General features: G+C 34.9%; 1 protein-coding gene across 1 annotated transcript in view; it reads right to left on the bottom strand.

Moving 5' to 3' along the window:
• Positions 1 to 17,958, bottom strand: part of KHDRBS2 (KH RNA binding domain containing, signal transduction associated 2) — a gene marked incomplete at both ends in the record, with an annotated part of 694,748 nt that overhangs the window by 472,387 nt on the left and 204,403 nt on the right. The window contains one exon of the mRNA XM_082664427.1: positions 8,324 to 8,440. Coding sequence (XP_082520553.1) covers positions 8,324 to 8,440 — 117 coding nt within the window. The remainder of the gene's footprint in view (positions 1 to 8,323; positions 8,441 to 17,958) is intronic.

Below are 17,958 nucleotides of genomic sequence, written 5' to 3'. Positions count from 1 at the left end.
TAAATTCGCTTTCTTAGAAGCCTTTTCCTTTACTGGCAACTTTGAGATAAAACACTAATATGCTTGAACAAATTCAAAATAAATTGCAAGTAAAAGCAAACAAAACAAAGAGAAAGAAAAAAAACAGGCGAAAAACCAAACAAACAAACCCACACAAAAACTCAGGCGAAAAACCAAACCAACAAACCCACACAAAAACTCAGAAATTACCAAAGTCTGTAATAACTGCCATAAGAGGACAGTAGAAACACAACAAGAGAACAAATCTAGTATTTGGAAAATGGCTAACAAAGTTGAAAATCATTTAATTTTATAAATAAAGTAGTACGAATGTGTTGCAGTTATCTAGTGTTGCATAACTAACCATTTTATTTTTGTGCATGGATTCTGTGGGTGAGGGATTTAGACAGAGCACAACAGGGATAATTGTATCTGCTTCCAGATTCTGGGGCTGCAGACAGGAGGACTTGGGCCGCAGTGACCGCTGCCATCATCTGTTGGGCGCCTTATGTGCACCTGCAGGGCCTGGACCACGATGAGGCAAAGGCTGAGCTCCTCTGGGACTTCCCATTGGCACCTGCAAGGCAGACTCAGGATTGTCAGCATCCTCACCAGGCAGCTTAGAGCTCCAAGAGGGGGTGTTCTTGCAAATGAGGCGGGGGGAGCACTGAATCCCCTTCCGCTCAGAAATCTGGATACAGCCCCTCCTCTGCAGTTACAAGCAGGTCACTAAAACACCCAGACTCAAGGGGAAGAGAATTAGACCCTATGCTTCTCTCTCTAAAAGCATTGTCAAAGATTTTGCAGCCATCTTTAGAACAGCCACAGAACATGGAATTTTAAATATTCCCTTTCCATATGGAGTAAATCTCATTTGAATTTTGGTTGTAATATTTCGAGGTGGAGAGTACAGCTCAAGATAAAAAGATAGGCCTTCCTCAGTAGTAGAAAAGATACATATCATTATAATTCTGGTTTATAAAATGTGAAATGTCTAGAAATTTCTCTGTCTTCTATTTTTTAATAGCTTAATACTTTTTTTAAAATCCTACAGCATGGTGTGAGAAATTTTGATTCTGTGATTCCCTCATTTCAGTCCTCATGGGAAGCAAGTGTTGTCCCAATAACAAGTGACAAGTGACAATGGAGGGAAAATGACAGCACTAGTAACATTAAAAATGTATAATCCTTGGTTTATGGCTGAGACATTAGGTCCTTGAAAGTTTTCAAATAGCAGGTCTTAACTACAAAAATTATAAAATAAATCTATAAATTGGTCTAGTTGTGAATAAAGTTAGCCTAGATGAAATTAACAATTCAAAATAATATATAACTTTGATTCACAATACATAAAACATCACCACATCAGGCTCTGTCATTCCAGGGTGGACAAAGAATGTCACCTGCCATATCAGTAAACAAAGGATGTGCGGCCATCAAGCCATCAGCCACTGCAGCCGCCCCCGACTGTGCATCCTGAGGGGACTCAGGATGGAAAAAACAGAATGTTGGCCCTAGATAGTTAAGGTGCATGTCAAAGGAATAATTTCATTGAGCCCAGACTCTTGTATCTTTCCATACATAGGCGATTGATAAATTCATTAACTTAAGAGGTCTGGTTTTACTTTAGTTAACAGTAATCTTTTGATGTTCCAACTACCTGGTTTTTGTTGCAAAAATTCCCATATAGCCTGGCTCCTCCCTTACCTCTTCAGAATGGTCCCTCAGAGATGTCTGAAAGGCTGACTCTCGGGCTTAAGTTCTCAGTTTGTCCACTGAATAAAACATAATTCTCAACTTTGGGGTTGTGCAATCATTTTTCAGTCAATACTAGCTTACGAAGAATTGAACCTGGACAGATCTATGGCTTTTTTTTTCATTCCAAGGTCAAAGCACAGTACAGTGAATGACAGACTATTTATATATAAGAGAGTTGAAGATGTTAATATGAAAATATTATTTCTCACTAACATCATGATACAGTTCACTCTTCAACTCAAATCTAACTATTTTAATTGTTTGGTCACTTGTAATCCAAAATAGGTTGAAATAACCTTGTATTGGTTACCACTGAAACACAAGTTTCATTGCGTCCTCACAAAATAGGTATTTGTAATGAAATGTTCTTTCTCACATATGCTACTGTTCAGGGGAGGCTTTTAGTCTGGTTCTCCAACTTCTCAGAATTCAGATCAGAGAAACAGAAGAATGCAGAGAATAAATAAAAAATAAAATCGCACCTATCTATAACTTATGATACATTCCTTGTCCTTCACACACTCAAGTGATATTTAAGCAAAGTATGCATATTCCTCCATCTCTGTTCAGAAGCCAAGATGGGCTAGGCATTCTTTTCTGCAGAAAGGAGGCTGAGAAAGAAATGTTGTTGATTTACTGTGCAGTTTATTAGGGGCAGAGCTAAAATTACAATCAGAGTGGGGGCAGAGCTAAAATTAAAATCAGAGTGTCCAGACTCTTGATTTTGTGGGATTACAAACTGCTTTGTTGTTGGGGATATTACCAAGTTGAAAGAGGAGTTTACAGTCCCAGCCTGGCTGACAAGCAGTGAGCATGGTGTCACCTCTGTACTGTAGGATTTGAGGTTTGATGTGAGGCTCAGCCCGGAAGCCAAACAAGGGAAGGACACTGGGCCCAGGGTTCGCACCCACATTGCCCACCAGGCAAGCAGTACCACTTTGAAGGTTTTAGTTGATTTTATTGTTGATGAAAATCAATCTTGCCGTGAAATCCAAAAGGATTTACTAAAGTAGCCATCACCAAATACAGAAGATAGAGTATAAAATAGAAACTGCTCATGGTATTAGCACATCAAAGAGAGAAAGTCTTGCCTTCAGAATGATCACACATTTTCAAATAAAACTCTACCAAACAGCACTTCACTTTAAAAATATGTTTTAAGATCACATGTTTTAAGACCACACCCCGTAATTTCAACAAAGCTTATTAATAAAAATGCCAAAATATCTTTCATTACAACGAAATTTATTGGCAACCTGGTCATTTGTGATTTCCAATTAAGGACACTGAATACCTGTGCAAGAAATTTGCTTTCCTCCTGTTACCTCACTTACCTGCATATGTTCAGGCTTTGATTTTCCCTAACCTCTCCTAACCGTTTTTCTTGGCGATAACATGTTTGTTTCTCACTCTTTTCAAAGATAAGCGTTTAGAACCACTGCCTCCTCTGTTCTCCCTCACCAGTCTCTGCCATCAGTATCACTAAAAATAGCAGCACTCTATCCAAAGCGCCACGGTTCCCCTCAAGATTTCACAGAAGCAACTGCTGGTGAGGCCGGCAGCTCCATGGTTACTGAGAACAGGCCATATGCTGCTTGGAGGACTCAGACTTCAAAGAAATTTCTGAACTGCCAGTTAACTTCCTGAGGTATTTTGAAATATTGCAAACACACTGTATATTTTTACTTTCTAGATTACTCTGAGAATACCTTTTATCATCACAATTGAAAAGTTAGCTTCTATTCAAGAATTCCTGGATTTTTTTTTTTTTAATTTATAATGTGAGTTGACATATTCTGGGATCTGACCAGTATGGGAATGAAATATAAGGTAGGGTTTTGCTACTGGATATTACTGCATTTTGTTTTGTTTTGGTTTTTGTTTCCTTCCTCTTCTTATAGAGTTATTGGCTAGGTGAACTAAACTAAAATGAGTGTTTCTCTGCCAGAGTCAAAAACAAAATAACACAAATAAAAATATTAAACTTGTTAGAATATTCTTACTACACTAGACCACAAGAACTGTTTTCCATATCATTCTTTCCACCTACTAATTCAAAGATTTATACTTTCTTAAGGTTTTTTATTTTTTATTTTTTTAAGGAAGTGTTAGATCAGGATGTTTAATTTAATTAAAATTTCTGTGAGGGCTTGAGTCATGTCTAATATTATCTTCTATGAAGCCTGATATTTCACATGTAGTTGAGCATGCAACAGAGATGGAAGAAATATTCTTGCATAGTTATTTTGTCCTGACTTAGATAACTATTCAAATATCTCCTTTTATCATAAAGAAAAACTCAAGTTTAAGACATACATTGTGTAGCACCTTAACAGCATAACCAATACAGAAAAACAATCTGCATTATTTCCTAGAAAGTTGAGGCAAGCTAGTCACTGCAAACAAGGCTATTAAACAAACACATTTGTCTACAAAGGCAGGTGCCTGACGTTGGGCCTGAGGAGCAGGCTGTGGGCTCAGGCTTTGCTGGTGGGCACAGAAGGGGCACCTAGTGATGCTTCAGGCATTTATTTATTTTTTCATTCAATAGAATGTGAAAAACAGGCTTGCAGTTTTGTGTTGATTTCCTTAATGCCTGCTGATATAAACTTTAAATAAACACAACTAAACTTTGTAGGCTTGAGCTACCAAGTATCACTCAATTGAATATGTGCTGTTTTTCATTTCCTATTTCTATGAGATTTACTTTTGAACAAACACAAGACAAAAAGAGAAGGTATCCTTAAATCTTGAGACTCCATGGCTCATAGCATATTCACTGGGGCCCTAAAAGTCAGCAAAGGTATCTCTCTTATTCTTTCAATCTCTCTCTCTCTCTTTCTCTGTATATGTGTTTATATTGTACTTTATATATAGGTAAGTATATAAATGCCATACATGTACGTAAATAAATAATACATATATATTTCATTCATATATATATATATATATACCTCTGTGTATAAATATATACACACATTTACATATTTGTACATGTGTGTTTGGACAACTATATTTCAATGCCTATTAGACATTCACATAGACATGTTGAGTGTGTAGTTAAACACATGAATCTAGAACCTGCAGGAGAGACTGGGAGCTGGATGTACACAGATGGAATGAGATCATGAAGGGAAGAAAGAAGTCTGAAGACCAAGTCCTGGGCTTGGAGGTCTGGAAGAAGAAGAGGATCCAGTCACAAGAACTGAGGAGGAGACAATGAAGAATGAATGAGAGTGGACCTGCACTGTTGGTGGGAATGTAAATTGGTGCAACTACTGTGGAAAACAGTATGGTGTTTCTTCAAAACATTAAAAATAGAACTATCATATGATGCAGGAATTCCACTCCTGGGTATTTTTCCAAAGAAAACAAAAACACTAATTCAAAAATATACATGCACCCTAATGTTCATAGCAGCATTATTGAGCAACAGCCAAGATATGGGAAGCAACCTAAGTGCTCATCAATAGATGAATAGATAAAGATGTGGTATGTAGATATAGATATATAGTGTAATATTACTCAGCTATTAAAAAAATGAAATCTTGCCATTTGTAACAACATGGATGGACCTAGAGGGTATTATGCTAAGTGAAATGACAGAGATAGACAAATACCATATGATTTCACTTACATACGGAATCTAAAAATCAAAACAAATGAACAAACATAACAAACAGAAACAGAGTCATAGATACAGAAAACAAACAGGCAGTTGCCAGAGAGCAGGGAGCGGAGAGTGGAGAGAAATAGGTGAGGGAGATTAAGAGGCACAAACTTCCAGTTATAAAATAAATGAGTCACAGGTATGAAATGTACAGTGTGGGGAATATAGTCAATAATTATGTCATATCTTTGTGTGGTGACAGATGATAACTTATTGTTGTGATCATTTTGAAATGTATAGAAATATGGAATTTCTATGTTGTGTCCCAGGAACTAACAGTGTTTCAGGTCAATTATACTTCAAAAACAAACAAAACAAACACCTAGAAAAAGAGATCAGATTTGTGGTTACCAGAGGCATGGGGTTGGGGAAGGGGGAACTGTAGGAAGGTGGTCATAGGTACAGACTCCCAGTTGTAAGACAAATAAGTACTCAGGATGAAATGTTCAACATGATGACTGTAGATAATAACACTGCTGTATGATACATAGGAATGTGAAGAGCATTAATCCTAAGAGTTCTCACCACAAGGAAAAAATAATTTTTCTTTATCTCCTATTTTATATATATGATATGATGAATGCTCACTTAAATTATTGTGATCATTATTTCATGATGTATGTAAGTCAAATCATTATCCTGTACACCTTAAACTTATACAGTCCTGTATGTCAATTGTATCTCAATAAAACTGCAAGGGGGAAAAAAAAGGCAAGATTAGGAGATTTTAAAAAGAAGTGATACAATTAGCCAATAAATGCATGCAACAGTCAATGTTATTAATAAATTAAAATTTTAAATTTAAAAAAAGGATGGATGAGAGCAACTGATTGCAGATAACATTCTCGAAGAATTTTGCTATGAAGGTCAGCAAAGAAATTGGGTGGTAGCTAAATGGGAATAAGTATGGTTATAAACAAAAATATGGCTACGGTTGCCAGGATAGTTATAAAGACACAGATTCTCCTTCAGAGCCATCACACTTGCATTCTCTCTCATTCTGATTTTTCTTGGGTTGGTTCCTTCTCATAATCCAGTGCTTTACTTAATCATCATACCAAACTACTACTCCCATCATTAACCTCTTTGCCCTTCCTCTGTTTTATTTTAATCCATAACAATTATCAATGCCTGAAAGTAGAAAATTTATTTATTCACTTATTTATTGTCTGTCTCTCCCACTGGAATGCAAACTCCAGGAGGAAATTTTTTTCTCACATTTATTACTGTGAACTAGAACTGCAATGACACATAGTGTGACACATAATGTATTATTTGTAAATAATTACAAATATTTCTGTAATTAATGCAGGAATATATGCCTGTGTCACTCTATAAATACACACAGACACATATATACACTTCCACTGCAGAATCAGATGAGTTTTACTTATTTGCTAGAAATATAAAATCACATAAAATATTCCTTTCTGTTCAGGTCACGTGGCAGAGAAGCAAAATAGCAGCATAGCAATAAAAGTTTTACCTAGGATTTATTTTTATCAAGTGTTTACTAAGGTAAATTTTTTCACACCCATGTCTGTGGTTTTATTTCAGCCATGTTGTCCTTAGCAGTTAAAGTCTTATCTACATTCTAAAAAGCATATTTTATAGCAGAATACATTATTATTGATGTTGTTGCTATTAAATGTTTTCATTTTCTTTTATGTTTTAAAGGAGCAATGAAAATACTCAAAGCAGAAACAAACATGATGGATCACCCAAAAAGTAATCAATATAGAAACAGGACTTTGTAATGGGTAATATCAGTAAATTAAACCTAATGGAAACTTAATAGAACCAAATTTTTTCTTGCTAGATTTTCAAACACTTATGCTGGTACCTAACATGCTCACAGGAAAGAAAGAAACCAGTATGAACAGGAAAAAATGTCCAAATACATGGGAATGAAAAATATACACCTATTTGCTTTAAAAAAATATGGAGAGACTACACTTGACTCTGGGTATGCAAAGCTGACTAGGATATTTCTCTGGCCCATGGAAGCTAACAGTTTAATGAGAGAAACAGAAAATTTCAATAAAATATGTTTATGGTTAAGGAAGGAGACCCTGCCTAATCTAAATCTTAAAGAATGTGTGAGGAAAAAAGAAAGTGTGAGAGAATAAATGCATGAAAAATGAAGTTTCTGTTGTAAGACTTTGAGATATCTGGAGAACATATAACAAAAAAAAAATTAAAGAATATATGAAAATACAGACATACTTTTTGAATAAATCTCTATAAATAGTTATTTTAACACAGAATACTAACACAGAGAAAATTGCTATCACTTTATAAAATGGGAAAATGATGTAGTTCAGATGCAAAATAAATCACTTCAAATATCCAAGTTGATAATAGTTTTTAGCTTATTTTTCTTTGGGGATCAAGTGAGTTGTTTAATATCACTGAAGCATTTCAAAAAATAAGTGAAATTCTCTTAGATTTGCAGATAAGTATTTGAAATTGCTTCAGGTAAGAGGATCTGAGTGAAATAGAGCAGAGAGATAAAATGAGGGAATGATATAGTGGATGGGATCCGGTGATACAGCTGAAGAAAGAACAGGGATCCAGTCAGGGAATTAAAGAAAATGAGCACACACATATAGAAACATCCTATGGAGGACACAGAAAAAAATGAAAAGATTTGACAGCAACCTACACAGAGGACTAAAAAGAATAAAAATACAGAATTACATGTTTTGGGAGAAAAAGACCAGTAATTGATTTTTTATGAAAATAGGGGAGACATCAGAAAGTGCAACAGAGTAATCCCAAAGGGTAAAATTCATGGGAAATAATTGGAGGACAGCTCATATGTGCTTGTAAATGTGACCATCCTGTTACAGGTAACTCCCTGTGTATGTTAAGTATCAAATTCAAAGTTCATACCTTTGCTTTATCTCTCATTGATCCTTTGCCCAGGATAGACATTTTAGCACCTGTTTCTTCCTGTAGCCTCTTCAAGGAGTTTCCTCTTGGTCCAAGCAATTTCCCCACAAAATTGAACTAGGAAACAAAATCAATAGAATGTCTGTTTTAAATAGAGAAAAGTAATAATTTACACCAAGCAAAACTGATGGGTTATGGGTTTTTCAATCTTTACCATGGAGAAGAGAGTTATGCTATTCACATACCCAAACACACAGACACACACAGACACACACAGACACACACACACACACACACACACACAGAGAAAACCATCTCAGACCTCCGAGATCAGATCCACTTTTAAAAAGACACTTCTTTCCAAAGGAATGCCAAAGTCAGTAATATTTTGAACATATCATTTACTCATATAATCACATAGATAAATAAATTACTCAAGAATAAAATTAGGGAGAAGCACTAGGGTTTACAAAATTTTTAAAGCCTTTTTCTCTCCAATCAGATTATTGAAATAAAAAACAATTTTAACATGTCTATGCACATTCAAAATTGTAAAAGTAAATATTTTTAATTTTTTTTAAAGTAAAATTTAATATTTATGTTTGATAAGTATTGTCTATGCCTATAACTTTCCATTCCAAATTTAATGATTGGAAATAAAGAGATTCAACTGTTCTTTGATCTTACCTTCTCTATGTTAAAGAGTTGTTCTAAGGATCAGCAAATAAAAGATGTGAACACATACAGAAAAGTTTAAAATGCTAGATAGAGCATATATACAAAACCATTTGCCTAAATGGAAAATTCTGGGAGTGGGGGGACCTATCTAATTTATTTAATAATCCTAAAATATGGTTAAAAACAAGGGAACTAAAAGCAGATATCAGAGTATGTTGCCAGCTACTAAAGGCACAGCACCACACCAAGTGACTCAGGCAATCACTCACTCATTAATTTTAAAAATACAAAAGTCTTAAATTGCACTAAAAACTATGTTGGGCACATGAAATGGAGAAAAATAAAATTAGATAACTGTCTTCTAAATCAGAGTTATTCTATTTTTTAAACCTGTGATCCCAGAGTAAGAACTAAACCACATTTAATGGTAAAAGATTAAATGCTTTTCCCCTAAATCCAGGATAAAGTCAAGATACCTGTTCTTATCACAGCTATTTAGTGCTGTACTGGAGTGTGGATTGCCATATCTATAGGCAAGTAAGGTAAACAGAACAATATAAAGTTCAGAAAGACCATGCTTAAATGGTCAAACTTATTTTCAACAGAAGTGCCACATACATAATAAAGGCCATATATGACAAACCCACACCTAATAACATTATATTTAAAAGTGAAAAGCTGAAATCATTCCCTCTAAGATCAGGATGCCCACTCTCACCACTTTTATTCAACCTAGTTTTGGAAGTCCCAGCCACAGCAACCAGAGAAGAAAAGGAAATAGAAAGAATCCAAATTGGAAAGGAAAAAGTAAAACTGTCACTGTTTCCAGATGACATGATACTATACATAGAAAATCCTAAAGATGCCACCAGAAAACTACTAGAGCTCATCAATGAATTCTGTAAAGTTAAAGGATAACAAAATTAATATACAGAAATCTTTGCATTTCTATACACTAACAATGAAATATCAGAAAGAGAAATTAAGGGAACAATCCCATTTACCATTGCATTCTTCCTGGTTCAGTCTTGGGAGATTGTACACAACTCTGTTGTGGTTTAAGCCACTAATTTTGTGGTAATTCTTACAGCAACAGTAGAAAACTAATATACTAAGGAAAGAAGGAACTGTCAAATGTAGAGCATAACAGCCTCTCCATAATAAGAACAGTGAAATTGCTTTGTACACCATAGCAAAAAAATAAATACAGATGGATTATAGACTTAGGTCTGAAAGACAAATTTTAGAATTTCCTCATAAGAGAAATTATAAGGAAATAATGTCTAAGAGTTCTAAAACAAGATGTAAAAATATGCTAAGAGTAGAATAAAAGCCTGATTAAATTAAGAATATCTGTTTATTAAAATATACCATAAGAAAGGCAAAAAATATAAGCCACAAATTTGGAGACTATTTACATTATATGTTAACAATAAATTATTAGTTTACAATCCCAAGTATAAAACTGTAAGGAAAAGACAAACAAAAGATAATAGGTATAATCATGAAGAAGGAAGAGAACGGCCAAAGAAAAAGTGAGAATATTCAACCTTATTAACAGTTAAACAAAAATCAAATTAAGACCACAGTGAGATCCCATTTCACACACACTATGGTGGTAGAAATAAGGAGTCAGAAACCAAACACTGACCAGAATGTGGAGCCACAGAGACTCATATACACTGCTTGTAGGACTGTGAGTAAGTACAACCCTGCTGGCATCGTCCTGTAAATCTGTAAATGCATTTAACCCATGCCTCACATACCCATTCCCAGGTATATTCTCTAGAGAAATCTTAGCATGTGTACAAGAATGTTCAAAGTCTCGAGGCTTGTAGGAACAAAAATAACTGGGGAAAATCATCAATTCAGTGGTGGTGTGCCCTCACCTGGACACCACACTAACATGTGTCCACACCTCAGACACGTGCATAGGACTCCTTACGATGTGCTTCCTTTGGTGCTGGATTCTGCCAGTGACAGAAGGTTGCATGAGATTTAGAAGGTGAACATGAACTGCAGTCCATTACTCCTGGCAAATCACAGTGGTCAGACACGGCTGCTTACTGACCTCCACATGAGTCCTACTCTGTTGATAGGGCAGCCCCACAGACCACTCCACAGGCCCAGTCCCAGGTCCTTGCAGGCGTGGGGCTCAGATCTTCATGTCCCCTGGTGGCAGCCTTCCTAACGTCCCTTCCCCCATCTTCCAAGAGTCATGTCAGTCCTGAATTACACATTATAACTATTATGTAGAGAGTGGATTCTATTTTCCCATCAGAACCATGACTGACACAAATGAGTAAGTACATTGTCACATACCCATAGTGGAATATTTACAGCAGTGAACATAAATTACCCATAACTATATGAAATCTCATGAACAAATTCTAGAAATAAAACTTTGAGTGAAAAATTCAAGCTCTAGACATATGACACTGTTTTTATAAAACTCAACAAAGTTCAATAATTCTTAAATTATGAATATATGCATGAGTAGTACATCCAATTTTTAAATAACAGGTATAATAATAAACACAAAATTCAAGATCTTAGTAACTCTGGGATGGAATGGATAGTAGGGAATGTGATCAAAGAGAAACAAACAGGTCGTGTCAAAGCAATAGGTAATATTTTAGACTGTTACTTAGAAGTTCATGAGTGTTCATTTTATTTTTTCACACTCTACTTGAAAATTATACATATACTTTGAATCGGTTGACAATTGTACAACTTTTAAAAGAAATCAAATAGAGCAATCCAGTTGAGTAAAATTTGATTGGACTTCTAGTACTCTACATAACCTTCTTGTCCCTTTGCAGGTAGTAGTAAAGCTTCAAATTCAAAAATACCAAAGCACTCAAAGTGATGTCTCCATTGGGGTGCTTATGACTCTGAGAGGAAGAGGTAGCATTTCAGGCAGTCTTGGCTGGAGACAGGTTATTGACAAAATATATACATAGTCCCAACTCTCAGAAGTTTGTCCTCTGCCTTGATTATTGTGACATATTTTTCAACATCTATTTCAATACAGTAGCTTTATTTTTAACCAATGTCCAATTTGAAACCAAATTGTGCTGAAGCTGTAAGAGAGACATCACCTTTAATTCTTTCACAAACTCTACTTTTTGGAATAGAATACAAACATCCAACAGAATGAATATGTTGTATAATCAGAGACTTAATTTCACAAATTAACAGAAAATATGTTTCTTGATTAACATTAATTATGTAACTTTTTAAAGCAATCAGTTCTTCTTTTAATATGTTTTTATAATTTATAAATGTGCAATCTACCATTTCTTTTTGACAAAAAGTATTTTATTTTTTTAATCATAGTTGAAATTTCCTGAAGTGATTTCATCTCTTCCCTAATATCTGGAGTTTTTAGAGCCAACACTGGGGAATGGCTCAGAGGACTTTTTTTTTAATACACAACTATTATTTGGATAAGTAAAAATGCCCCAACATCAGTGAATATGTAGAGCACAATTCTTACGAGCGTGGTTCTGAAGCCCGATTTCGTGGGTTTGTAAATTCACTAGCTGTACCAATTTGGCTATATTGCTTACATTCCCCTAATCTTCATTTTTCTTATCTGTAAATAGAGATAATAAAAATAATAATACATGCACAATAAGAGCTCGACAAATATAGGCTGTTATTATTACATTATTACTGTTTCGGTAGACTGTAATTGTACCTGACACCTCTAGTGAAGTTTGACTTTGGTAATCCTTAATTCTTTTATTATTTTTATATTGTTAATATTTTATTTTTTGTATTTATTATGTATTATATTATTATAACTATTGATCTCTATTACTTGCTACAATTAACCTTTTTTGAAAGTTCACCATGTACCAAGCACAGTCTGCTGAGTCCCCCACGTGGATGAGCTCATAGCGCATGCGCGTGGGGTGGCAAGAAGGGGCTGCCTATACCACAACCAGGGCGCCTCCCTCCAAACTCCCACAAAGAACACTGCCAGCCCACCTCTCTCCCTCTTCCTCGCTCAAGTGGACTTGTTTTCAGGAAAGCCTGGACACCATTTCTGTTCGAGATTTTAACACATCAGAAGTAATCGTGAAACTGATCACAGATTTTTGAACTTGTGCTTAGGTTTTGGAAATTTATTTTTAGATTAGTTCTGAAAATAGCCAGTAGAAAAGTTGTGTTCTGACAAGACATTGTCATTCCTCTGCTTTCAGTCTATGTGCAGTCCCCCTTCAAACAAAGCCAAGTAACATAATCATGACAGGTGAATGGTCAGTTCGCTGACAACGGTTGGTCCTAAACTTTTCATTAGAGCAAATCTCTTTTGTACACAGAAACTAACTCAAGAGCTACACAACAGTGCCTTCAATATTTAGCCGCAATTTGGTAACTTGGGAATCTCTATAGAGTCTTAAGACTCAATAGAGTGAACACTCAATAGAGTGTTTTCAGTATGTTAGATATCTTCAAATAATTTCAAAGTATTTTATCCACATGTGTTTTAAGAAAATTAAATTTGTGCATTCATTTATGATTAATGTTGAAGTCATTAAGCTGTTGTTTTGTAATAATTTTATATTCAAAAATTCTTCTGAGAATTTTAATCAGATTTTTAATTTTTTTCCAAAAGCAAAAATTTAAACTGTGTCAAGTAAAATTAATAGAAAGAACATATTTCAGTGAGTTTGTAAAGTGACAAAACATAATTTCGGGCAAAGCAAGTGTTTATCATAAAACGAGAGACACTTTAAGAAAAATATTTTAGGAACATTTTTAACAGAGTGAATCCAAGAACACTTTTAAATCAGGTGAATATAAATTTAATAATATTGGGCATACATATTTCAAAATTTACCAATTCAACCAGGATACCCTAGAATGTCTTATCTATAGACTCCCATTTGCTCTTTCCTTATTATTAATATATTTCTTCATGATTAATAATATCTGACGAATACTTGGATGAAATAAACCTGTTCACAAGTGGCATTTTTCTAGTCACCTGTTATAAACTAACTCCAGCAACTCCATTCCTTCTCTACTAGGAGAGGTGCTGCACCTCATCTAGTTTTCTCCTTTGTGGGCACCATGTCTATACCTGCTTTGTGACAAAAGGCAGTGCTGACCATCTGGCCACTTGTGAAGAGTCTCCTGATGCCACCCCTGCTCCTTCTTCTTCTTTCATAGGACACAGCTGGACTTGAACGCCCTCACCTCCTGATCCTCAAATTCCTCTTGTCCTCATCTGTTCATACCTGAACACTATTTTTATCTCCATCCTAATCCTGATTTGGGGGTGAATCCCCTTCTTAACTGGTAAGACTTCACAGAGCTTCTGTTCTGCGCTTTGGGAACTCAACATTAAATCAGTGTTTACTAGTCTATCCTTGTGTTTGCTGCTGTTAAAAAAAAGTAAAGCAATTGGGGCAGACTGCACAAAGAGAGACCACAGTTGCAGATCAAAAAATAGCCTTCTTGTATAAATAGACAGGAAAAGACAACATTTCAGGTATTCACCACAGCAATCAACAAAGAACATTAGTAATCAAGGGAATAGAGATTTATTCAATCATAAAAATATCAAGCTATGTCTGTAGAATTAAATAACACAATTTGGAATTTACATAGGACTCTATCAAAGAAAACTACTTTCAATTTAACAAAATAGACAATGATGAGTATTCAAGAACATAGGGAGGAAAAATAAGAATGTTTTATAGAAGTGGTGAGAGTGGGCATCCTTGTCTTGTTCCAGATTTTAGCGGAAAGGCTTTCAACTTTTCACCATTGAGTATTATATTGGCTGTGGGTTTGTCATAAATAGTTTTTACTATTTTGAGATATGTTCCCTCTATCCCCACTTTGGTAAGAGTTTTTGTCATGAATGGATGTTGAATTCTGTCAAATGTTTTTCTGCATCTATTGAGATGATCATGTGATTTTTGACTTCTTTTGTTAATGTGGTGTATCACATTGATTGATCTGCATATGTTGAACTGTCCTTGTGAACTTGGGATGAATAACACATGGTCGTGGTGTATGACTTTTTTTTATGTGTTGTTGGATTTGGTTTGCTAATATTTTTTTGAGAATTTTTCCGTCTATAGTCATCAAAGATATTGGCCTGTAATTTTCTTTTTTGGTGGTGTCTTTGTTTGTCTGGTTTTGGTATCAGGGTGATGGTGGCTTCACAGAATGTCCTTGGCAGTGTTCCCTCCTGTTCAACTTTCTGGAAGAGTTTGAGAAGGGTCAGTATAAGTTCTTCTTTGTATGTTTGGTATAATTCATCTGTGAAGCCGTCTGGTCTTAGACTTTTGTTTGTAGGGATTTTTAAAATTATAGATTCTATTTCAGTTCTAGTGATTGTTCTGTTCAAATTATCTATTTCTTCTTGATTCAGTTTTGTTGGGCTGTATGTTTCTGGAAACTTGTCCATTTCTTCTAGATTATCAAATTTGTTGGCATATAATTGTTCATAGTACTCCCTTAGTTTTTTGTAATTATGTGTTATCAGTTGTTATGTCTCCTTTTTCATTTCTTATTTTGTTTGTGTTCTCTCTCTTTTCTTCTTGGTGAGCCTGGCCAGAGACTTGTCAATCTTATTTATCAGACAAGAAAAACAAATAAAAGGTATCCAAATTGGAAGGGAAGAGGTAAAATTGTCATTATATGAAATGGTATGATACTATATATAGAAAACCATAAAGACTCCACACAAAAACTACTAGAACTGATAAACGAATTCAGCAAGGTAGCAGGATACAAGGTTAATATACAGAAATCAGTTGCATTTATTTACACTTACAATGAAATATCAGAAAGGGAATGCAAAAAACAATACCTTTTAAAATTGCAACACAAAAAATAAAATAGTTAGGAATAAACCTCCCCAAGGAAGTGAAAGACTTATACACTGAGAACTAAAAAACATTAATAAAGGAAACTGAAGATGATTCAAAGAAATGAAAATATATGACATGCTCTTGGATTAGAAGAATTAATATTGTTAAAATGACCATACTACCCAAAGCTATCTACAGATTTAATATGATCCTTATCAAATTACCCATGACCTTTTTCACAAAAGTAGAACAAATAATCCTAAAGTTCATATGGAACTATAAAAGACCCAGAATTGCTAAGGCAATCCTGAAGAGAAAGAACAAAGCAGGAGGCATAGCCATTACAGTCTTCAGACAATACTACAAAGCTACAGTAATCAAAACAGTGTGGTATTGGCACAGAAACAGACATACAGATCAATGGAACAGAATAGAGATCCCAGAAATAAACCCACACACCTACAGTCAATTAATCTTTGACAAAGGAGGCAAGAATATACAATGGGAAAAAGTCTCTTCAGCAAGTGGTTTTGGGAAAGTTGGACATCTGCATGTAAATCAATGATGTTAGAACACGCCCTCTCACCATACACAAAAATAAACTCAAAATGGCTTAAAGACTTAAACATAAGACATAGCACCATAAAACTCTTAGAAGAGAACATAGGCATAACATTCTCTGACATAAATAGTACAAATGGTTTCTTAGGTCAGCCTACCAAGGAAATAGAAATAAAACCAAAAATAAACTAATGGGACCTAATCAACTTACAAGATTCTGTAAAGCAAAAGAAACCATAAACAAAGTGAAAAGACAACCTAAAGAATGGGAGAAAATATTTGCAAATGATGCAACTGACAAAGGTTTAATTTCCAAAATATACAAACAGCTCATACGAGTAGACAACAAAAAAAACAAACAACCCAATCAAAAAATGGGCAGAAGACCTAAAGAGACATTTCTCCAAAGAAGAAATACAGATGTCCAATAGGCACACAAAAAGATGCTCAACATCGCTAATTGTTAGAGAAACGCAAGTCAAAACTACAATGAGGTACCACATAACACCATTCAGAATGGCCATCGTTAAAAACTCTACAAACAGCAAATGCTGGAGAGGGTGTGGAGAAAAGGTGACCCTCCTACACTGTTGGTGGGAATGTAAGTTGGTGCAGCCACTGTGGAAAACAGTATGGAGGTTCCTCAGAAAACTAAAAATAGAATTACCATATGATCCAGCAATCCCACTCCTGTGCAAATCCAGACAAAACTATAATTCAAAAAGATACATGCACCCCTATGTTCATAGCAGCACTATTCACAATAGCCAAGACATTTGGAAACAAACTAAATGTCCATCAACAGATGAACGGATAAAGAAGATGGGGTACATATGTAAAATGGAATACTACTCAGCCATAAAAAAGAAGGAAATAATGCCATTTGCAGCAACATGGATGCAACTAGAGATTATCATACTAAGTGGAGTAAGTCAGAAAGAGAAAGACAAATACCATATGATATCACTTATATGTGGAATCTAAAATAGGACACAAATGAACCTATTAATGAAACAGAATCAGAGACATAGAGAATAGACTGGTGGTTGCCAAGGGGGAGAGGGTGGGAGAGGGTAGGAGTGGGAGTTTGGGATTAGCAAATGAAAATTGGTATTATAGAATGGATAAACAATAAGGTCCTACTGTATAGCACAGGGAACTATATTCAAAATCCTGTGATAAACCATAATGGAAAGGAATATGAAAGAGAATATATACATATACATTCTCTTTCATATTCAATTACTCTTGCTTGTCATAAGATCAACCAATCCCATTTCAGAAGGAAGTACTTGAATTTGAAGGAAGCATACACAGCTAGTGAAAAAGAATCCATCAGTATCAACTATAAACATGTGGGTCCTTTAATATGTGTTGGTGGGGTTTAACTTGTGCTTAATCAGTATTTGTCTCAAGTTTCAAAATAATATGATGTATGTTAAAGTCACACCATAGTATACATAATGGTTTGGGTTTCATAGAAATGGCAAAAAAAAACACCTTGAGAACATGCTGATAAAAACTGAACATGAATTTTTAAAATGTAAACACACACAA

The sequence above is a fragment of the Grampus griseus genome, assembly GCF_964374135.1.
Source record: "Grampus griseus genome assembly, chromosome: 10".
Classification (NCBI taxonomy): Eukaryota; Metazoa; Chordata; class Mammalia; order Artiodactyla; family Delphinidae; genus Grampus; species Grampus griseus.
Note: the sequence above shows the minus strand (reverse complement) of the source record. Positions and strands in the feature narration are given on the sequence as shown.